Raw genomic sequence first — 21,239 nt, 5'->3', positions numbered from 1 at the left:
TAAATCAATAATAGGTTGTTGTATGAAATATTCTAGTTGAAAAATGTGATCACTATTGTAGTCACTTCATGAATGAATTCAACAAAAATCTTTACTTTTGATTGTATTTAAATTTTCCACAGATAGAAATAGCCTTATTGTCTTCAATAGATTTATCAAATGAAGTTTATACACTTTAAACCAGAAAGATTTTCTGAAGTACAAGCAATATTTTAGATCAATTTTCACTAAATTTGATTTTTAAAATGAAAATACGAAGCATACTAATTGAAAAGAAAAATTTTGATTAACTTTTTTTATAAAGTAATTTGAAATTGGGTGCTTTTAAAAAATAGGTGCATGGTGCAATCAAATTATAAAACAAAGTGCTGTAAATAATATGAATAAATAAGTAATGCATCATGAAACCCAAAAAGTATAAAAATAATTACAGTTATATACTGTTTTCTTAATTGACAGTTATGCCTTTAGCTTCTTCTATAATGAGTTTATAGAAATTAAATTGGGTGATTGAATAAAAAAAATATACAAATGAAAAAAATGTTTAATGAATTTAAAATTTCTGGCATGTATATGTTGTAAAAATTAATTTGTTTAAATAAATTTCTTGTTTTAAATTAATTCAAAAGGTGAAAAGCAAGGAAATCATTTTGGAATTAAATGATGTGAAATAAACATATATATAGAGAGAAACAAAATAGTATACAAGCAAAAGGGAAAAAAGTAAAAATGTAACAGCAAAATACATATCTGTCAAAACATAAATAGCAAGTCAAATAAAAATTAAAGATAAACTTCTGTATAGAAGAAAGTATTTAATATATATATAAAAAAAAAGGGGAGAGAAGAAATGCAAAACATATTGTTAAAGCATTTTATAACACATATTTACATTCTATTATCATTTTAATATTTATTTATAATTTATATCTACTAATAATGAAGATGAATGTGTGTATATTGCTTTTGGAGCAATTTTTTTCTGAAATTTTAATTAATTAAACATTAATCTGAATTTGGACATTTTTCTGTGATAACTTCTGAAAATATTATATCACAGAAATTATTTGTACATTGTTTCAAAATTTAAAAAATTGTCTTTTAATGATGCTAAATTAAAAGTTAAAACTAAAGTGAATTTTACCAGTTTTTTTTTTTTTTTTTTTTTTTTTTCAATAGTATTTGACATTGTTGCCCTGAGGTTCGAACTATTTCTCCTTGTTTCGTTTACTATCCAATTGCTTGATTTCTTTATACTAAAAGCTGAAAAGGAATGATTTTGTTTTAATCTCTGTGAACTTTATAAGACAGATAAAAAAAATTGAAGATACAATACCACGAAATTTATAAAATGAATAAATCTTACATTTACATTTTTAATACTTTCATGATATCATGGGATTGGTTTCCATTAGAAATTTTCATGTACCCAATGATCAGAGCATATATAAAACCATGAAAGTAACATATCTTTAATGTGATAATTTTATAGTATCATGATATGAAATTATATCTAGACAGTTTAACTTAAATTAAAGATAACTGATATTCCCAACAAACAGCTAGTCACAGAAGTTTGCTAGTATATAATAAAGAGATATATGTACCTAATTTTAATGTACTTGATTATACTGATTTAGGATATTTGTCTTTATAATATTTAAAATTAATTTTAAATAATGAAATGTAAATTTATCACATTTCAAAACATTTCTTTGTGTATTGTGAGCATTTTTAATTTAGTATTACTTCAATTAATTCATGAATCTTCAATTGTCAATGAAACCAAATTTTTAGTGCTAAAATTATTTATGAAACAAATTTTTAATACTAAAAATTATACTTTTTTATATAAAGGAAAGGTTTAATCTACTTTATTTTTCTTAAAAGGCTTCTATTGAATTCAAAAGCGGTAAGGCACAAACTTTGCGTAGGAGATTAGTTAATTCTTGGTCACAGTATGAACCACGTCTATTTACTGAAGAAGAAATTCAAAATCATCTAAATCAGTCATCATTTCAGACTTTCAGAGAAAAGACTGAAAAAAGGTATGACATGCATAAATTTAAATTTTTACTTTGTGTAACCTACTAGTTCTTTCATAGATATAAGAATATGTCAATGTTAATGAAGTTAATATAATATCTAACATTAATTTTACATTGTGGTATTAATTATTTTTATGAGGCAAACATATATATTGTATAAAATGACTTCCAGATTCAGGGAAATTATCAGAAAAAAAAAGTGTTTACTCTTAATTTTCTATGTCATTAGCATCAGTCCATATTCAAAATTCAAGTTTTGTATCTTGGACCATGATTGTTTTTTACTTTGTACCAAAAATAGATCAAAACATTTTATCTTTTCTAAGTTATTCAAAATATTTTATGAGTAGTTGGTTACAAATGTATGTTACAAATTTAAATTAGAAAAAACTTACAAGAGTTTGAATTTAAAAAATAAATTTTTTGCTTAAAAAGTGACTTGAAAGAATTTAAAAAATTATCTGTAGAAAAATATCAACTTATCTTTGTATTCAATGTCTTATTGTATTAAAACAGCAAAAAAAAAAAAAAGAAAAAAAAAATCTACAACTTCCACTATATTTTTAAAACTTTATGGGCTACAAAATTGATTTCAGACAGTAGCAAGTTTTCTCTAGTTTAAATTTGAAACCTAATTGTAAACTAATGATTCAAAAAATATTTTTTTAAACCCACAGAAAAGGTTTTAAAAACTTAGATTTTTTCTAAACCTGGTAACATATAATCACACTCCATGCAAAACAAATTTTAGAATACATGCCCAACACTAACAATATATCAATAAACCACATCTACCCGACCTTTTTTACATTAAACTGTACGATTTTAGTGGGCATTGCAGACAGAATCAAAATGTTATCTATCTGGTAAGGTCAAATTTTGATTTTTTTTTTTTTCAGAATGTAATTATTGATATTTATTACATAATATGATTCATTACATTTACTTTTCATTTATTGTAAATGCAGAATGATTTTATCAATTAGAATATTTTGTTTAATCTAAAAAGAAGTTTGGGAGATAAAAATCACTTGAATATAGACAAAATGTTGTATGAATTATGGTACTATTCCATATATGTGTAATGAGATATTTATTTTATCTTAAACTAGATTTCGTGATTTGTATTTTTACTTTGAAAAAACGTTGCTGTATATTTTAGTGTAATGATTTATTAATTTTCTTTAAAAACTGCAGAGAGAGAGGGAAGAAACCACTTACATCTTGAAAAATTTTGGAAATAAATATTTTATCAACAAGCACTAAATATATTTATTATGTAATTTAAATTTTGCTTCACTTTGAATTGCCATAATAAAAATTTGGTTGTATATATGGGTGCATATAATATTTTCAGAAATAAGTACAGCTCAATATCTTTTTGAAACTGAGGAGTATTTGATTTTTTTTTTGGGGGGGGGGTCTTTTTATGGGGAAGTTCTCATATAGAAATTCAAGCTAATTTAAGAGGTTCCATTATGCATCTGTAAAATTATCATTAATAATCTATTTTAGTATATTGGGATCTTTAGTACAAAACAGTATTGCTGACAGCTTTTTCTGGGATCTTACTTCTTTATATGACGAAGGAACTTCTTTACAGGATGAAGAACAGAGCTTAGTTGTAAGTAATACTTCCTTGATAATATTTGCATGTAATGCAGCTTTCGGAAATCTTAATGGATTGAAAATATCTTGTAGATCAGTGGCTCATTTTCTTGTACAGAGAGCAAAGAACATGATAGAATGATCAGCTCTGTCAATTGGCATCCTTCTCACAAAGGTATTTTAATGATACATTACATATTATTTCTAATAAATTGTATGTACAGAGAGTTAAAATTTATAATATTTAATTTGCTCTAAATTTATATTTCATAATAATTTATTAATGTCTTTGAATCTTTGAAATTATCACATTTAATATGCATTTCGATTTATCACCATTGCAGTCTAAAACATAATTTCAAAAGCTTATTATGCATATTAACTATATTTTTTATCGTTATTGCTTTTATTATTGCTATATTATCCATTTTTTTATAAACAGTTTAAGTAATTTGTTTGAAAGGTAAAATATATTAATCGGATGTTAATGCATATTGGCTGAAAAATTGCAGTTTTAAAAGGTTGCTTTGATACATGCTCATGTAATATGCTTCTGTGCAAATGGCTCAACATGTGTTTATGATCTTTAGCTAGAAAAAAAAGTTTTCCAATTTCTTGTAGTGGTAAAAATTTTGAAAAATAACTGAGTGGCTATGTCTGCATGTTTCTGTTCTTTGTTTAATATTGTATTTACAATGTGTATATATTTCTAATATTATAAACTTATTCCTTAAGAAAAAATGTGATATTCTTATATGTAAAGCAAAAATTTTTAAAAAAAGAATCCCTATTGAAATGTTTTTGTGTTATTTATTATAAAATAGTTCTGTAAAATTTTTGAAGTTCTAAAATTTTACAGAGTAAAAATTTTATTGTCATTACTTCTGTTATATTTCCTTATTGTATTCCATTGTGATATCTTACTTCAGTTTTGAAAATCTGTGTTAGCAATTCAGATTTGATCAATGAGCTAAATGAGGCACAGAATAGATGTATGTTAAAAGAACAGAAATGCTGGTAGAGTTGTGGTGGACTTCAGATGGGTGGAGGAGATATCAATATGACTAGAGGGATCAATCATTTAATGGAAACTGAATTCATTTGTAATTATAAATTAGTTATTTCTAATTCAGCTCATTTGTGCTAATATCTGCTTCTTTCTCTTAGATATTTTTGTCACTTCAACTATATGTTGTTCAACTCTTGAAAAAAGAATAGAACATTTATTGAGTTTGCAATGTGATACTGTCTTATTTTTCATGTGGAATGCAAAAAATCAATTCTTTCCAAAGGTGTGTAAATAATAGAGAGTAATTTGAAAATTTAATTATTTCTTTTGTTTTAAAATTTTCTTGCCTTATATATCTTTTCTTTTTTTTGCAGGCTGTTCTGGAGCATTTTGATGATTTATCCATTGTAAAGTTTAATCCATCAAAACCAAACCTTTTGGTTGCTGGTAGTTTAAGTGGGCAACTGATTTTATGGGATGTTAAACAAGAAATTTATGATAAAAACTATAATATTAGTAACTTCAGTTCAACAGTGAGCAATGTGTTTGCAATTATATTTTGATAATATACTGATTTCCCATTGCATGTAATTGTTTTTACATTATCAGAATTTATGCCAACTGATTTTTTTTTTCATTTTATTTTAGAATTTTTTTATATATGTTAAAACTTTATATTCATCATATTTGGCTAGACAGCCCAGGATGGGCCAGTGCCTTCCTCTGAATTCTATTCCACTGCTTTCTACTTTTGAGACTTGTGCACCAGTTTCTTCCTTGGATAGCTAGGAAATCTGTCTCCACTGACTCCATCCATCTCATTTTGGGTCTATCCCTTTTCTTACTAGTTAGAGGTTTATTTAAAAGTTTTTTTTTAATATGGAATTATCATCCATTCTAAATATATGAGCTACCCAGTTCATCCAATTTATTTTTATGAACTTTATATCTGGCTCTCTATAGATTTTATATAGCTCAAAGTTATATCTTCTCCAAACATTGTTGACTTCTATCCCACCAAAAATGGCTCGCAGAATTTTTCTTTCGAAAACGGCTATTTTATTTTCTCTAGCTTTGGTTAGGGTCCATGTGTCTGAGCCATAGGTAAGTATTAATCTAATTAAGGTTTTATATAGTAAAAATTTTGTGTTTCTTGATAGTAGTGAGAATTTTAAAAAAAATTTTTAGTACGTAAAAGGCTTTATTTGCATTCATTAGACGACCTTGAGTCTCCTTGACTATGCAATTGTCATCAGTAACTACGGAATCCAGATAAGTAAAACTTTGAATATCCTGAAATTTGTGAGAACCAATTTCTAGATAGGATTCATGGGAGGTTCCATTACTTACAGCATTCCAGTACAAGCATATATTTGGCCTTTTAGCTGTTTATGATAAGTCCCATGCTATTAATAGCATGCTCTAAAGAAGGAAAAGCATTTTTTTATGCTGAAACAATTCTTGAAATGATGTCAATATTGTCCGCATAGACCAAAGTTTGTGTTGATAATATATTTCCACTGATGTTAATTCTTGAATCTTTTATGACTTTCTCTAAAGCAACGTTAAAAAGAAGACAGGATAAAGAATCACCCTGCCTAACTTCATTATTGACACTAATTTCTTCTGATAAAGATTCTAAGAATTTTACCCTGCAAGTGATATTGGACATACTTGCAAAGTATGTCCAATACTTTAAGCATACTTAAAAGTCTAATTAGTTTAGACAGTATTTGAAATTCAGCCAGAGCTTCATACAAGTGATTTCTATTAATACTATCAAAAGCTTTTTTGAAGTCTATAAAAAGATGATGTATAGTAATACCAAAGTCTGCTCTTTTACAAAATTTACCTAAGTGTAAAAATCTGATCTTAAGTAGATTTTCGTTTGTGAAAACTACATTTATAACTTCCAATTTGAGGGTGTATATATTGTGTTAGTCCTATGTATAAGATCTTAGACAAAATTTTATAAATGGTACATAACAAACTGATGTCTCTATAATTAGAACAATCCTTTGTATCACCTTTTTTATATATTGGGCATATAATGCTTATGTTCCAATCAGAAGGCAGTATTTTAGCATTCCAGATATCAATAATAAGATTATAGATTAATTTTTGAAGTACTGGTCCATGATATTTCAACAGCTCAGCTGCAATGCATCATGCCCATTTACTTTGTTGTTTTTTAACTTTTTTATAGTAGTTTCAATATCACAATTTTGGTTTTCAAAAACAATTTCAGAACTGCAGGGTGGATCATGTCCACCGAATATCCCATGGAAATGTTCACTCCATCTCTTAAGAATAGCCTGTTTATCAGTCAAAAATAGAACATCTTTACTTTTGCCGAGATTAGATGTTTGCTTAAAATCCATGCAATTTCTATTAATTCTCCTGTAGAAAGTTCTGCTTTCATTTATTTTCAGGGACACTATATCGAAAATTTTCCTCCTCAAAAGTTTTTTTCTTGCTCTTATGTAGTCTTTTTTTCCTCTCTTCTGCATTGTCTGTATTCATCAGCATTAAATCTAGTGTTCGTATGAATCATTTTCTTGTAAGCAATATTTTTAATATCCGTAGCTGCAGCACACTCATCATCAAACCAATCCTTATTAGAGCTCTTTTTTTTTTACCAGCTACCAGCATTTTTTAATGCTATCAGCAACACTGCATACTTCAAGTCATACTTCATACTTTTCTTTCAACTGCATCCAATCCGTCTCAACTGAGACATTCTCAGAATGTATATTAGTAAATGCACCCTCAATATATTTTGTTTTAATATATTTTAATTTTAGTTTATCATAGTTAATCTCCAACACTTTATATTATTAAAGAAAAAATCATATTCTCTAACTTTCAGATTGATTTTATTTCCTTTTTATATGTTTAGCCTTAAAGAAATTTTTTTATCATTTCAAAATTGAGTATGAGAATTCATCTTATTTTTTGTATAAATCTGGAAATATTTATATAAAATTTAATACTTCTATGCTGTATATTTTGATAATTTGAAAAATAAAAATGTCTAAATGTGAAACATCTTTTGTGTAATATTTCACATTTCTTCATAAGACATTACGTAGAATATCAGGATTATATGGAATGATAGATTTGCCCATACAGCATTTTTATATATTCATTTGAAGTGTAACTTGCAGAAAAGGCTAATTTCTCTGGTAGATATGTGAGCTACTAAAATAAAATAGATATTTCATAGACTGTAGACTGAAATCAACTGATTTAAAAACGCTGTCAAAAATATTTTCTATAGTATCATGGCATAAATATAAAATAAAAGTAATCTATTAAAAATTAGTTGTGAATGATTGAAAAACATGTACAAACATGAAATGCATGTCTAGCTACTTGAAGATGAAATCTGCTGTCAAGTAGAGGAAAATAAGATTTCGTAGCTTTGTTGTATTCTCAGATTTACATTTTTCTTCCTCTCAGTATTTCCTATTTTCTTCACATTATTTATTCAGACTTTGATTTGCATGACAAAGAGGAAAAAACTATGTTCCAATCAGTGAGTAATGCACATACTATATTCAAATATTTAATAATGATTTTGTTAAAAGTCGTTGAAGTTCTCGTTTACTGTTTAATCATTCCATGGCTGCTTGAATGCTGATTGTGATTGATATGGTTGAGTAAGTGGCAATGTCTTCTAGGTGGTCATTCTTAATTCAATAATTCTTCCTTGCTAATTTGCTATTTTCGGGTCTATAACCGTCTATTACATTGCTGATTTGTGTATTTTAAATTAGGCAGAATACTTTCAGAAAGCCAGAATTTTATATATAATTCATTTCTAAGGCATTTAAGTATTTTGAAGATCATTTGTATTTAATTTAAAATATATATTTTTTAAATATAGCATTTAAAGGGAAATTTTGATGTGCAGTGTGCAAAAAATATCTTACAAAAGTATTTGTCGCTTATGAAATGTACAAAGGATCACAAAAATTTAATCATTTTTTTTCAACTAAATAATTTGAGTTATGCATTATAGTTAATTTCTTGATAAGTTTCAATCAAGAATCTGAATTGAATTTCATTTATTATTTATTATGTTATTATAAGCCATTTATTTAATTTTAATTTTTAATGATAGGTGGGATTAAAAACTGCATTTTAGGACTACCATATATCCTCAGTCTAATAAAATAAGAAGAAAAAGAAATTATATTTGCTATTTACTAAATAAATGGCACTTTTTATTTGGTAAATTGCAAAAATAGTTTGTCTTTCTTTTTATTATTCTTTTATTAAATTTAGAATATATGAAAATATTGCACATAAATGTTATTAAATTGTAGACACATTATTAAAATGTTGTGTTACTATGCTAAATGAGAAAAAGAATTATGTTGTATCTGAAGTAATCCATATCCACCATGAAACTACTAATTAATGTTCTTAAAATACTGAAGTGACTGATTTCAATGCTCCCCTCCCCCTTTTTGAAATTGTAAAATTTAATTTTGGAACATTTTGATGTAACCCTTATTTGTTTTGTCAAAATATTATTAAGAGCCCAAAGAGATTATAGGATTTGATCCAAAGTTAAAAGGAAAATTATAAAGAAATTCTACAAAATATCTTAATTTACACAATCTGATTGAAAAGAACATTAATTACTTTAGATTAATCATATTTTTTATGCTTTCTTTAAGTATAGCAATGCATCTGTGAAATATTTTTCATCATTTTGATGGGCAAAATGATGTTTGCTGCAGTTATTTCATTTATTGAGAAAAAACAATTTCCTAGATGAATCTGAAATTTGAATGTTTTATATTTTCAAAATAACCATATTTTGCATAAATTTTTAAAATATGAAATAATTAGTGTTTATTTGAGTAAAAGTTGATCAGCCAATAAAATTGAATTTTTATAAACATGATATCAAATGTAAAGTTAAATGTGCAATTTTATCTTTTATTTAGTAATTGATAAAAGATTCAAATTTAATTAAAACTGGAATGCATAAATCTGCTATTTTTTAATTATCTTATATTGCAACTGTAAATATTGTAATGTGTAAATTTATTAAAATTATATATAAATTTTAAAAAAGAAGTTAACTGATAATGTTTTTTTATATATATTTATACTTTTATTATTTTTTAAAAAAAGGTTTCTTTCTCTTTTTATTTCTTGCTAACATTTCTGATTTATCTAAAGAATGGATTTGTAACTCCTCCAATTATTCGATGCTGTGCAACAAGTAGTATGGATCATGTGCACAAATATGGTATTAGTGATTTGCTCTGGGTTCCTCCAGATATCGAAGTAATGTAAAATGAAAGCTTTTTCTTTTATTTTGTTGCTAAACAATGTTACGTTTTGTGTTATAATTTGATTACATTATGTGTATAATATTTTTTTAAAAAAATAGATCTCAGCTAAGGGAGAAATCATTAAGAATGCTGCCAGTGGATACCAAATTATTACATGTGGTTTAGATGGGTAAGTTAAAAAATGTCTAAATACTTCAATAGTGTAAATGTTTTAAAATGCTAGCATGTTGATATTTTTCATTCCTAATGGAACAGAAAATATTTATAAGGAATCAAAAGCAATTTATATATATATATATATATATATATATATATATATATATATATATATATATATATATATATATATATATATATATATATATATATATATATATATATATATATATATATATATATATATATATATATATATTATATATATATATATTGCCATTCTACTTGAATATTGTGAAGGATAAAATAAAAGCTCATTTAGTCACATCATTGATTTATATGTATTAGAACAATCTTTTATTAACACTGAATGCAAAATCTTAAAAAAATAAAGAATGAAAAAAAAGAAGAAATATTTCTAAAAAAGATAAAAAAAAATAAATGTTTCATCCACAGGTAAAATTATTTATTTATAATATGGAATATTGTTATTATTTATAAAATATTATTGACTATTATTGATATATTATATGATTATATTTTTTATTATATGATTCTAAAAGTATATTCTTACTAATGAGAAATGATTAAAATGTACTAATATCTTAAAAATATTGAAGGCTGTCATATTTTTAATTGTATGCACTCTTTTTGCCCTAATGAGCATATACATCTTGAAGATAAAACTATATTCCCGATTAAGTAAATAAATCTTATTTTTGCATGGAATATCTAGAAAGAACTACTTTTACCTGGAATTTAAAATTGTAATAATACAAAAGCTGGATCAAAACTTTCAAAAGAATAACAACTTATTTTGAAGCCATATGAAGTTGATATGAGGGTGAATTCATGATTTTGAGCTTTGTCAGATTAAAAAAAAAATGATATTTCACTGGACATTTCCCTCTCCAAAATTTTGTCCGATCAAGCTAAGAATGTTTAATCTATGATAACACACTTCACATTCATTAGACTACATATAAAATGATCTTCGAAGGAATTGGGTCTCAAATCCACAATCCTCCATTATATATTAAATAGAATAAATAACTCTTGACAAAATAAGATATTAATTATTTATTCTGAAATTTAGCATTAGTATAACTATATGCTTAAACTATTATAATTAAATGGGCATGATTTTCTTTCACCTTATTATTTCAGAATATCTGTCCCAGTTGAACTGGTTCAAAAATATTGTTGCATAAAATATAACATTTTTATTCTTTAAGAATTTCAATCTTCTTTTCTTTTTTTTTTTTTTTTTTTTTTTGTAAATATAATATGTTAATTACATGTGCCTTGCATTCAATGTAATTTTTTTTATTCATAGCTTCTTGCATTTTTGGGATTTGAGAATGGGATTTCAAAGTAAACCTGGAAATCCATTTCCTAAGAAATTCAATCATTTAAATGGAACATGGGAGCCATTTCATTCAGTAAGGTGCATTTTAAGATGTTACAAAGATTTTACTTGTTTTAATAATGACAATCTCTTTTTAAAATTATGTTTGGGTTCTTTTGAATTATATTAAGTAATTTGAATTTGATTTTTCTACCACCTTCCAATATTGTAGTAATTATTCATGGCATATTTAACTATCTCTTACTAATTGGTTTTGTTTCAAATATTGATGTTTGAATTTTTTTTTTTTGTACTTTTTTATTTTAAATAAGCTATTTACATTGCCAAATGATTTTATTTTATGAATATGCATATTTTAATCCTATATAGTGAGAAAAAGAAACCAGATTAATTGAATCATCTTTTTTACAAATAAATAATGAATGTTTTTAAATCAGTAATAAATTTTATACTTTATGTTGTTTATGTTCTTAGTGAAAGGGATTTTTATCTTGAACTTTTGCATTTGGTGCAATAGCTAGCTATATCATTCAACCTAAACTTACAGTTGTGTCTTTACCATCAGTCACATCATATTTACTATTTAATTCCTACACATGCACATATACATATACATTTATCAATGTTCATCAAGCAGCATTATAGAGGTTTAGTTTATTGCAGTTCATTGGCCACCACTCTGCCAACACCTTCAGCTGCATTCATGTAAAAGTTTTCACTTGAGCTGAGTGAGATTCCATGGAGTGTAGCAAAACTTGTGCAATGTGCAAAGGACAAATTAATACCCATAAAAAAGGCATGCTAATGAAGCAATGATTTGGATATTATGCCTGTAAAAGCATAACAAAAAACAATAATACCTGCAGAAATATATGTAATTGATAAAATTCAATATTTCTTAGCTGATAAATGGTAAAGGAATCATCATTCCATCATAAGAACAAGTTCAGTTTGTCATTTGTATCTTATGAATATGCAATTTTAAAACTGAAATTCATATATCAGCTTATGAATATTCCATTGCTAAATATTCTTTGATTGTGTTCTCTTCTAGGATTTTTACTTTTGCTTTATAAATTTTTTGAAAAAATTCTTTCTTATGCTATATTAGGTTGAGGTATTTTCACAAGAATCTAGAAAACGAAAATCATTGACATGTTTTATGTTGAGAAATTATTGTATTCCTCCAACTGAAGGTAAATAAAATGCTTGCTTTAAAAAAAAAGTCATTTAATCTTAGTATCCTTAAAACTAATGTATACAAATTTTGAAATTGCAGATAATGGAGACATAACTGAAGATGAATTTTTAAAATCTGAATTTTATGCTGGTTGTGATGTGAATATTTTTTTTTCTATTTTTTTATTGTCTTAATAATAATTTATTGGCTTTTTATTAATTGTTGCCCTATAATCTGCCAGTTTTTGTCATGCTATCTAATACATTGTTTGTTTGAAATTAAAATATTTTGATGTCTATATGTCTATAATATCAATATAAAAATGTTTTTAATAAAGTGTTATAATATGCAAAGCCTCTTATCATCTATAATTTTATTTTTGATTTAATTTAAATTAGTTATTTAAATAACCAGCTTTTAAACCTTGTAGCTTTAAAAAAAAAATTAAACTGTACCAAATAAATTTTAAAAATTGGCAAACATTAATCTTTTTCCCCAAGTTACAATAGTTTTTGAACAATGATATAAAATTTTGACTGAGCATTGTGTCTATCAACTTAAAAGCAGATACATATAATAAAATAAATAATACTCTTTTGCTTTTGGAAATTGAATCAATTTAACTACATAAGCTGTACTTTCATGTTCAGTTAAAAATCTTACACTGAAGTTAAAATAATCTTTTTTATACATGTTAATATAGTTTTAATTAATGAGAGCTTTATTTAATTGTCATAAAATCTTCATTTTGACTTTTTTATACTTCATAACATGTGTAAACAAATAATTTTTTAACCTTGCAAATATTTGAATCAATTTATCAACATTAATACTATTTTCTGTGTTAATATATGGTAAACGAACATCCACTGTTCAAATGTTTTTGAACTTGTTTAGTTATTACTTGTAATTCTTTATTTAAATCTATTTCATCAATAACTCAAGAATGTACATGTACTTTTGAATTTTCACAATAATTGAAAAACCGGTCATACATATGATTTTTCATCATTATATTGAGAACAGCCAAAAAAAAAAAAAGTTATGGACATTTTTAAGATTAAAATAAAATTAAAGGAGGTTTAGTAAAAATGATTTTAATATAAGGAAGATTTTTTTTATTTACACTGTACTGATTTGAGTGCCAAATTTTAAGAAATATAACTTAATAAGCCTTATGTTCTTTTCTGTAATATCTTCAATATTTTTTAATATAAATTATGAGTATGAAATTATCCTAGCATCATAATTAATTTCATACTGTAGAAAACATTCCAATTTAGTTTTGCATTGGATCAGAAAAAATTGCACTATTAAAATGATAATTTTTCTAATTACGATTACTTTAATTAAACACCTTAATTTTATTTAGGATATTTTGTTCTTGAAGTCATCATTTTTTTTTTCGAGAGGGTTTTAATATCTTTTAAAGCTTAATAGAAAAGCATCATTGAAATTTCATATAATTAGCAGTTGCAACTTATCAGATGCTCCTATACTCATATAGTGTACAAGATCAATAAAACTCATTCTACATTCAACTGTTATTGAATTTATAAAATAAAAATGATGAGCATTGTGTGCTGTCTATAATATTTAAATAATTTTAATTTTAATTTATGAGAATATTATGCTATATTAAATTGTATTTCATAGTTGTTTTTTTACAAAGTAATATATATTAATAAAATTGAATTATTATAATGTTTTCACTTTTTTTTATAAATATTAAATTATTTGACTTTTTTTTTTCTTGCAGGATGGTCAGATATTATGTGGAAATTTTAAACTTAAACGAGATGAATCTGGAAAATTTATAAGTAAAAACACTTTTTTTTCTTCTGATAAAAATTAATTGCAATATTTGTTTTTCTTTCGGGAGTTAGCTTATCTTCCTATCCATTAAAATGTATTAAAAATGTATTTATCAATTTAATGTCTGATTTTATATTTCCATCCGCTTATGAAATTAATTTTTTATTGTTAAATGTACTAATTTAGTTTAAAATTACTTGTACATCAATGTTTCCAGAAAAATAAGAAAAGAAGGAAAACTTATCATCATTCAGTTTTCTGTAAGCATAACAATTTCTCAGCTATTTCAAAAGTATTTTAATCAGAATAAAAGACACCCTTGCCATCAGAAATGTTTTAAAAATTTAATATACAATTCAATAACCAGACTGTAATGTCTTGATCTAGACTGATCAAATAACGAAGCAAAATTTCCAGACAATTCTTTATTTTACAGCCCTATATATGCAAAAGAACAACTTGTTCTAATCTTGGTTAAATAAATAGTTATTTACACCTGTAGTAGAAGACACAACAGTCAAAGTCGAAGATTTATCTTGAAACTCAGTTCTCCATCAATACGGAGAAACAACACCACAGGGAACTCACAGGTTGTTAGTCAACGCGACCACTCCAGGGGTAGTTCTCGCACTCCGAACTCGTGGGCGTAGTCCAACAGTCTGCCTGCAATTCGTTTCTTCTCCTCTCCTAAAAAAAAAAATCTCCGCACTTTATTTCGGCGACAATCTCCGCCTCTTAATTTACATTGGTCATTTGAGCTCTCTTTCGGCCAATCGGGGTTCAGCAATATGCTCACTCAGCGGCGGCAGTCGGTCGTGGGAAGGTCCTTTTAGTGATGCACCTTTCATAACTGACTATTCTGGAACACGGAGTTATCATAGTCCTTTCACAATGAGAAACATTTAGCATCCAGATGTTTGGACACCCCTTTCTCTTTGATGGTACTATCAATATCTCTTGGACGAGGAATTCCCACATGTGGTCTTTCACTGTAGTCGCTAATGAACAGATGCGAAACCACCCAGGTGAAAAGATCCACTATCTGGCTATCTCGAGGAGTTTAGTAATTAACAGCGACTACACAGCTGGCTGTAAATGTCTTATCAGTACTGGGAAATGGGAAATGTTACAAGACTTTCAAATGAAGAGCTAAGAAACAAATTTTCAAAATGACTGTATGGTATGAAATGCAATCAGATTTAATTAAATAGACTTTCTACTCATAAATTTATTTAAAATTATAGAAATTCAGTGTTTCAATATGTGAAAAGTAATTAATAAATTATTTTCAACCTGTAAATGCTACGAGTTTTGAAATTAATTTCAAAAGTTATACTTGCATTTTTTCTGTTTGCAATAGTTAAAAATGTAAAATTTTTAATAATATTTTTGTTGAAGAAAATAAGAAAATATTTCATATAATACTTTATTCATCTTTTCATTTATGGACATTTGATTTAACTTAATAAATTAAATTTCAGTTTCTAAAAAAGTCCTTCCTTATTTCCCTGTGTTCTTCTTCATTTTGGTAAATGAAATTAAAAATTCAAAGGATGTGCAAATTACATTGCTTCTGCATAAATTTTGAATTTTTAAAAAGCAGAAAAATTTAGAAAATGTTGCTATATTTTTCACATGTATAATAAAAGGCTATGTAAAATATGAACACTTGAAATTAATTTAACATTCTAAATCTGAATAGTGCTTAGATCATTAATCTTTATTTATTTTTTTTAATTCAAACCATTTAAGAAAATCAAAATTATGAAATCATTACAGTATAATTCTATTATTTATAGAGACATGAATATATTACTTTTACAGCTGAACAGCCAAAATATTTCAGCTCAACACTCACAGGAGCAGTGACTGTATTAACTTGCTCCCCATTTGTAAGTGATATTTTCCTCAGTGCAGGAGGTAAAACCATAGAAATTTGGAAAAATAATATTAAGGTATGTGAACTATCAGAAAGTTGTAAGAAGAATTTTTTCCAAATAAATTTTATGAGCACAATTAAAACTTACATAATTTATTTATTCTGATTTCAAAGGTTTAATATTTTAATTTTTTATAGTTGTGTTATATAAAAAAATAATAATAATTTTATGCATTTTCTCCTTTCTCTCAATATTTTATAAAATCTTCATTTTAGAAAGAAATCCTTCAATTCTCACTTCAACTTCTAAAATAAGGAAGACTAATTATTAATTAAATGTACTTTTTCTCTGTTGCCCTTAATAAACTAAACACTTCATTATTTTACTTTTTTATTTGAATATTTTGTGAACATTGGCCAATATACATTCTCTTGTAGAGTGGACCTTTATATCTAAGAGAGAGAAATGCATATATCACTTCTGGGCAGTGGTCTCCAACAAGACCTGCATTGTTTTTGTTAGGATTTCAAGATGGATCCATTGAAGTGTGGGATCTTTTAAGCAATTTGTATCAACCTTCAGTAATACGCTTTATGTCAACTTCTGCTATAACATCTGTCTGCATTCAATCTCTCACAGGTTTTTCACAATTTTTTTAAATATTATAAAGTGAAACTTCTTAAATATATCATCCAAGCTTATAGCATCAAAAGAGCAAAAAATTGGAACAACTTTTAATTACTGATAAGCAACACTATCTAAAGAAAATATTAATTTTTTACAAGAAAAAATAAATAAGCTAATAATGAACAGGAAAATTAAACATGCAAACAAATTACAAATGACAATATAATGCAATGATTAGCTTCAACTTAAAAGCATTTTATTTCCTAACAATTTCACAAAAAAGAAATTCAAGAGCAGTTGCCAAAATATTGTTGTCTATCTTCATAGGTCATTTTAAATAACTCATTTGGCATTAATGAGGTTGATTAACATTTCAGACGCTGGCATAATTATGAAAAATTACATAGATAAAAGGATATTTGTTTTGAGAAGATATAGTTACTTTTATTTCTCACAGATAATTTTAAAAGTATACCAAAAAATTTTCACATTTTTGGTTCCTCATTCTCATTTGTCAACTGGCTTTTAACTATTTGATGCAAATTTAAGACCTCAAGTCTCCTATTATAAAGGCTAATTAACTCTAATGCAAGAATATGGCTTCTTTTTATTTGAGCTCAAAGATTAATGTATTGGAAATTCTGAATAGGCAACATATTCTTAAATAATTGTGATATAATTTTTAATACTGTAATTAATAAGTCAGGACCAATGCAAAAATTAAATTAATGAGCTATGTTCTAAAAAGATATCACTGTATTTAGAATATTGCTGTAATAATCTTAGTAGTGCTTATTATCTTTATCATTACATTTTTCATTATTATTTGATATATAATTAATTCAGGTTGACAGAAAGAAATAATAGCTTATATATATTAATTTGAAATTTAAGAAAATCTGATTTCCTTAATGTAGAACCTTTAATTGAGAGATAGAGTAGAGAAAGAGGAAACTAAAAAAAATTTTTAAGTATATTATTAAATTCATAAAAATCAAATACTGCAATCTAATAGATATTTAAAAAAAGTTATGAATAGAAATTAAATTAATTTTGAAAATGCCAAAGCAGAAAAACCTTTTAGCTTGGTACTTATGTGACAAAATAAACATTATTATTTGAAACTCCTTTATGAACTAGCTATCTCAGATAATGTGACTTTTATGAACCTAACAATCAGAGATTTCTACTATCTTATTTTATTTGTATACATTTCTCCACTGAATGGCTTTCTATAAAAAAAAAAAATCAATAAATGTATAACTGATACATGTTGTGAAAATATTGCATTTTTCCAAAATTAATTGTGTACAATAATATATTTGGAACTAAAAAACATCATTTAATATGGCAGAATTCAGAGCAGAAAGCATTTTATTTAATATTAATTTGTTTAGAGCTTATCATAATTCACAAGATATTCACAATTATATGAGTGATCTAGTAGTCAAGGCAGGAAAAATATATTTATTCTGCTAGATAATGGAGTTACATTCAAATTTACTAATTGCTATTTAATTAGTGCTTTGTAGAAAACTTGTAGAATAATATTCAGTTTGACAAAAATTTACTTTGCAGATTTTGTGATTGTATGAAAATTCATCAATAGTGCAAAACAAATGGTGGTCATTTTTCTGTATACAAGTTGTATTCCTAATATATTAGTCGCAGTTATAGCCTCTTGTAGGATACATCTTTACTAAACATATTAAAATTTGAAATAGATACTTAATACTTAAAATTTGAAATAGATAGTCAAAAATATATCATATTTATAAACACATTTCTGATTGATTATTCAATAAATATAAAAAAGCTCTTTGTACTTATATTTATCTGCTGAACTAATTTTTTCCCCTTTAAGCTTTATTTCTAATTCAAAAATGTCTTATTTTTTCAGGAAATGAGCATATAGTAGTAGCAGGAGATTCTAAAGGGGTAGTTTACTCAATGAATTTATTACCTCGTTTCTGGATTCTTAAAGAAAATGAGGTACAGTGAAAAAGATATATTTTTATAATAAGATATATTTCTTTTATTATATAAAATACCTTTTCTATATCATTCAAAATCTTAACAACTTAAATTTACCTTACATCTATAAAGTTATGTAATGTACAGATTTATTTATTTCAGTTATTAAAAGTTCAACAGATGATAGAAAAGGAAGCCAATAGAATACTCAAAGGAATTCAACCACTTTTCGAGGAATCAAAGATTTCTGAGAAAATTCCAGAACATCTAAAAGAAACATCTAAAATAGTAAGAAAAAAAATGAATAATTTAGTAATTTTTAAATTGATATTTATTTTATTTCTTTACTTTCACAAATAATTACTGAAATCTAAAATTCCTTCAGAAAAAATTGCAAATTATGAAAGAAGGCTATAGAAAAACACTCAAATTATCTTAATAGATTTTGGATAGGAAAAAGAAATATCGAAATTGTGAAAATAATGTGGAACTGCACTCAAATCGTGTATATACATATTTTGTAGGTTCTTTTTTTAATAATCTTAATAATAAAGTATTCACAATTACAATTAAAGTATATCTGAACTTCATGATTATTTTTAAAAAATTCTATCTCTCTTTAAAAAAAAAAATTAGCTTTATCAAATTTTTCTATTTGATCCAATCTCAATAGTTGTAGTTCTGCTGTATAGCAAATTAAAAAAGGAAATACCAAATAAAATTCTGTCATAATAAATGTCCTTTAATCTTTGGATATATTTGATATTTCTTTCTTATAATAAATATAATGAAGTATTATTTATTTATTTACTCTCAAATTCAGCCTGACGACTCTATGAAACATGAAGTGACTGACGAAATTATTTTAGCTAACAGTTATGAAGAATTCTTAACATTACAAGAACAAGAATTAAAGAATGTGACATTAAATTTACAAGAAGATGAAGCTCTGCTAAGTAATGAAGAAAATGAATAATATCTTAATGCAATATTTTATAAATTATTATGTATATGAATTCAACATATTGAGCTGTTTTTGTCCAAAGAACATTTTGATATATTAATAAATGAATATTACTTATAAATTCATGACAAAATATGAGTACATTAATAGATTATTCTAATTTTAAAAAGAAATTAGAGATAAAGTCTTATTATTGTTGTTGGGGCCTTTGCAATTTTCTTCATTATTTTTATACTTTTGTTTTACAATGAAAGCAATACATTTCTTATGTATCTTCTGATTATAATTTAAGTTCTAATAAAAAGTTTCAATGAGCTGGAAATTTATCTTTTCCATTTTAAAATCTGAAATAATTAAATATCAAACATATCATTAAATGCCAATTTGATATCAAGGCTTATTATTTCTGGTAATTGATAGGTTTTTACTTATAACATTTTACAGTATGGCTGGATTCATTGCAGAATAAAATGCCAGATCTTTGGTGGCACTAGAACAAATAAGGCTGAATACAAGAAATAAGATATTTTATTGAAAGATATTTGCAAGATAAATCATAACTTTTTTTTTCCATTCACAATATATATGCAGTATAAATATTAAGACAGTAATCTTTGAAATGTACACTTTAAATTTTCAATCAATAATAGTTTATATTTGTGTATCTTGTTTGTAAATTTATAAATACATAAAAGAATTTGAAAACAGCTTAAAATATAATTCAGTATTCCCCAACTTTCTTTTAATTATATAATGCCAAACATAATTTTTTTTCAATTCTAAAAATAAAATATTTTACAGCATGACACACAATATGCTAGAATGTTCTTTTTCTCCAAAATTAAATAAGACAAAAAAAAATTCGAAATTAAAGTTGTTTTTAAGTGAAAGGAGATAAATATTTTAATAATTAATTTTTTATAAAGTGGAAGTGGTAGAAAGCATTATTTATAAACACTAATTTCTTAAATATGCACAAAAATCTGTAAGTACTTCAATATTTTATATATGAAAACAAAAATAGCAAATTCATTCATAATCTACAGAATTTGGTTTTTTTGGTGTGTGATAATATTTTTCCCATTGGTACTTTTTTTTTCTTTGAACGAGCAGTAATACAGGTACATAATTAAGCAACAAAAGAAATATCACTAAAATGCAAACTCTTTCTCCTAAGTTCTAATCACAATCAATTATAACTGAAATGAAAATTTACTTTCTATTTCAACAGTGTTGTCATGCTGTATCCTATGAACTATCTGGTAACTAACAGTCTTTGAAATTCAAATCCTCA

The 21,239-nt window shown here is 25.3% G+C and overlaps 1 protein-coding gene across 1 annotated transcript in view; it reads left to right on the top strand.

The window, feature by feature from the left end:
- LOC129966655 (dynein axonemal intermediate chain 3-like) overlaps nt 1–20,195 on the top strand; it is a 28,535-nt gene extending 8,340 nt beyond the window's left edge. Inside the window, exons 4-19 of the mRNA XM_056081155.1 lie at nt 1,891–2,048; nt 3,564–3,672; nt 3,750–3,831; nt 4,824–4,948; nt 5,040–5,198; nt 9,865–9,972; nt 10,079–10,149; nt 11,473–11,578; nt 12,617–12,701; nt 12,785–12,843; nt 14,445–14,505; nt 16,325–16,455; nt 16,818–17,019; nt 18,908–18,999; nt 19,144–19,269; nt 19,805–20,195. Of these exons, the coding sequence (XP_055937130.1) occupies nt 1,891–2,048; nt 3,564–3,672; nt 3,750–3,831; nt 4,824–4,948; nt 5,040–5,198; nt 9,865–9,972; nt 10,079–10,149; nt 11,473–11,578; nt 12,617–12,701; nt 12,785–12,843; nt 14,445–14,505; nt 16,325–16,455; nt 16,818–17,019; nt 18,908–18,999; nt 19,144–19,269; nt 19,805–19,957 (1,827 nt within the window). The 3' untranslated portion in view covers nt 19,958–20,195. The remainder of the gene's footprint in view (nt 1–1,890; nt 2,049–3,563; nt 3,673–3,749; nt 3,832–4,823; nt 4,949–5,039; nt 5,199–9,864; nt 9,973–10,078; nt 10,150–11,472; nt 11,579–12,616; nt 12,702–12,784; nt 12,844–14,444; nt 14,506–16,324; nt 16,456–16,817; nt 17,020–18,907; nt 19,000–19,143; nt 19,270–19,804) is intronic.
- Nucleotides 20,196–21,239: the final 1,044 nt, after the last annotated feature.

Source organism: Argiope bruennichi, chromosome 4 (assembly GCF_947563725.1).
Source record: "Argiope bruennichi chromosome 4, qqArgBrue1.1, whole genome shotgun sequence".
Taxonomy (NCBI): domain Eukaryota; kingdom Metazoa; phylum Arthropoda; class Arachnida; order Araneae; family Araneidae; genus Argiope; species Argiope bruennichi.
Note: the sequence above shows the minus strand (reverse complement) of the source record. Positions and strands in the feature narration are given on the sequence as shown.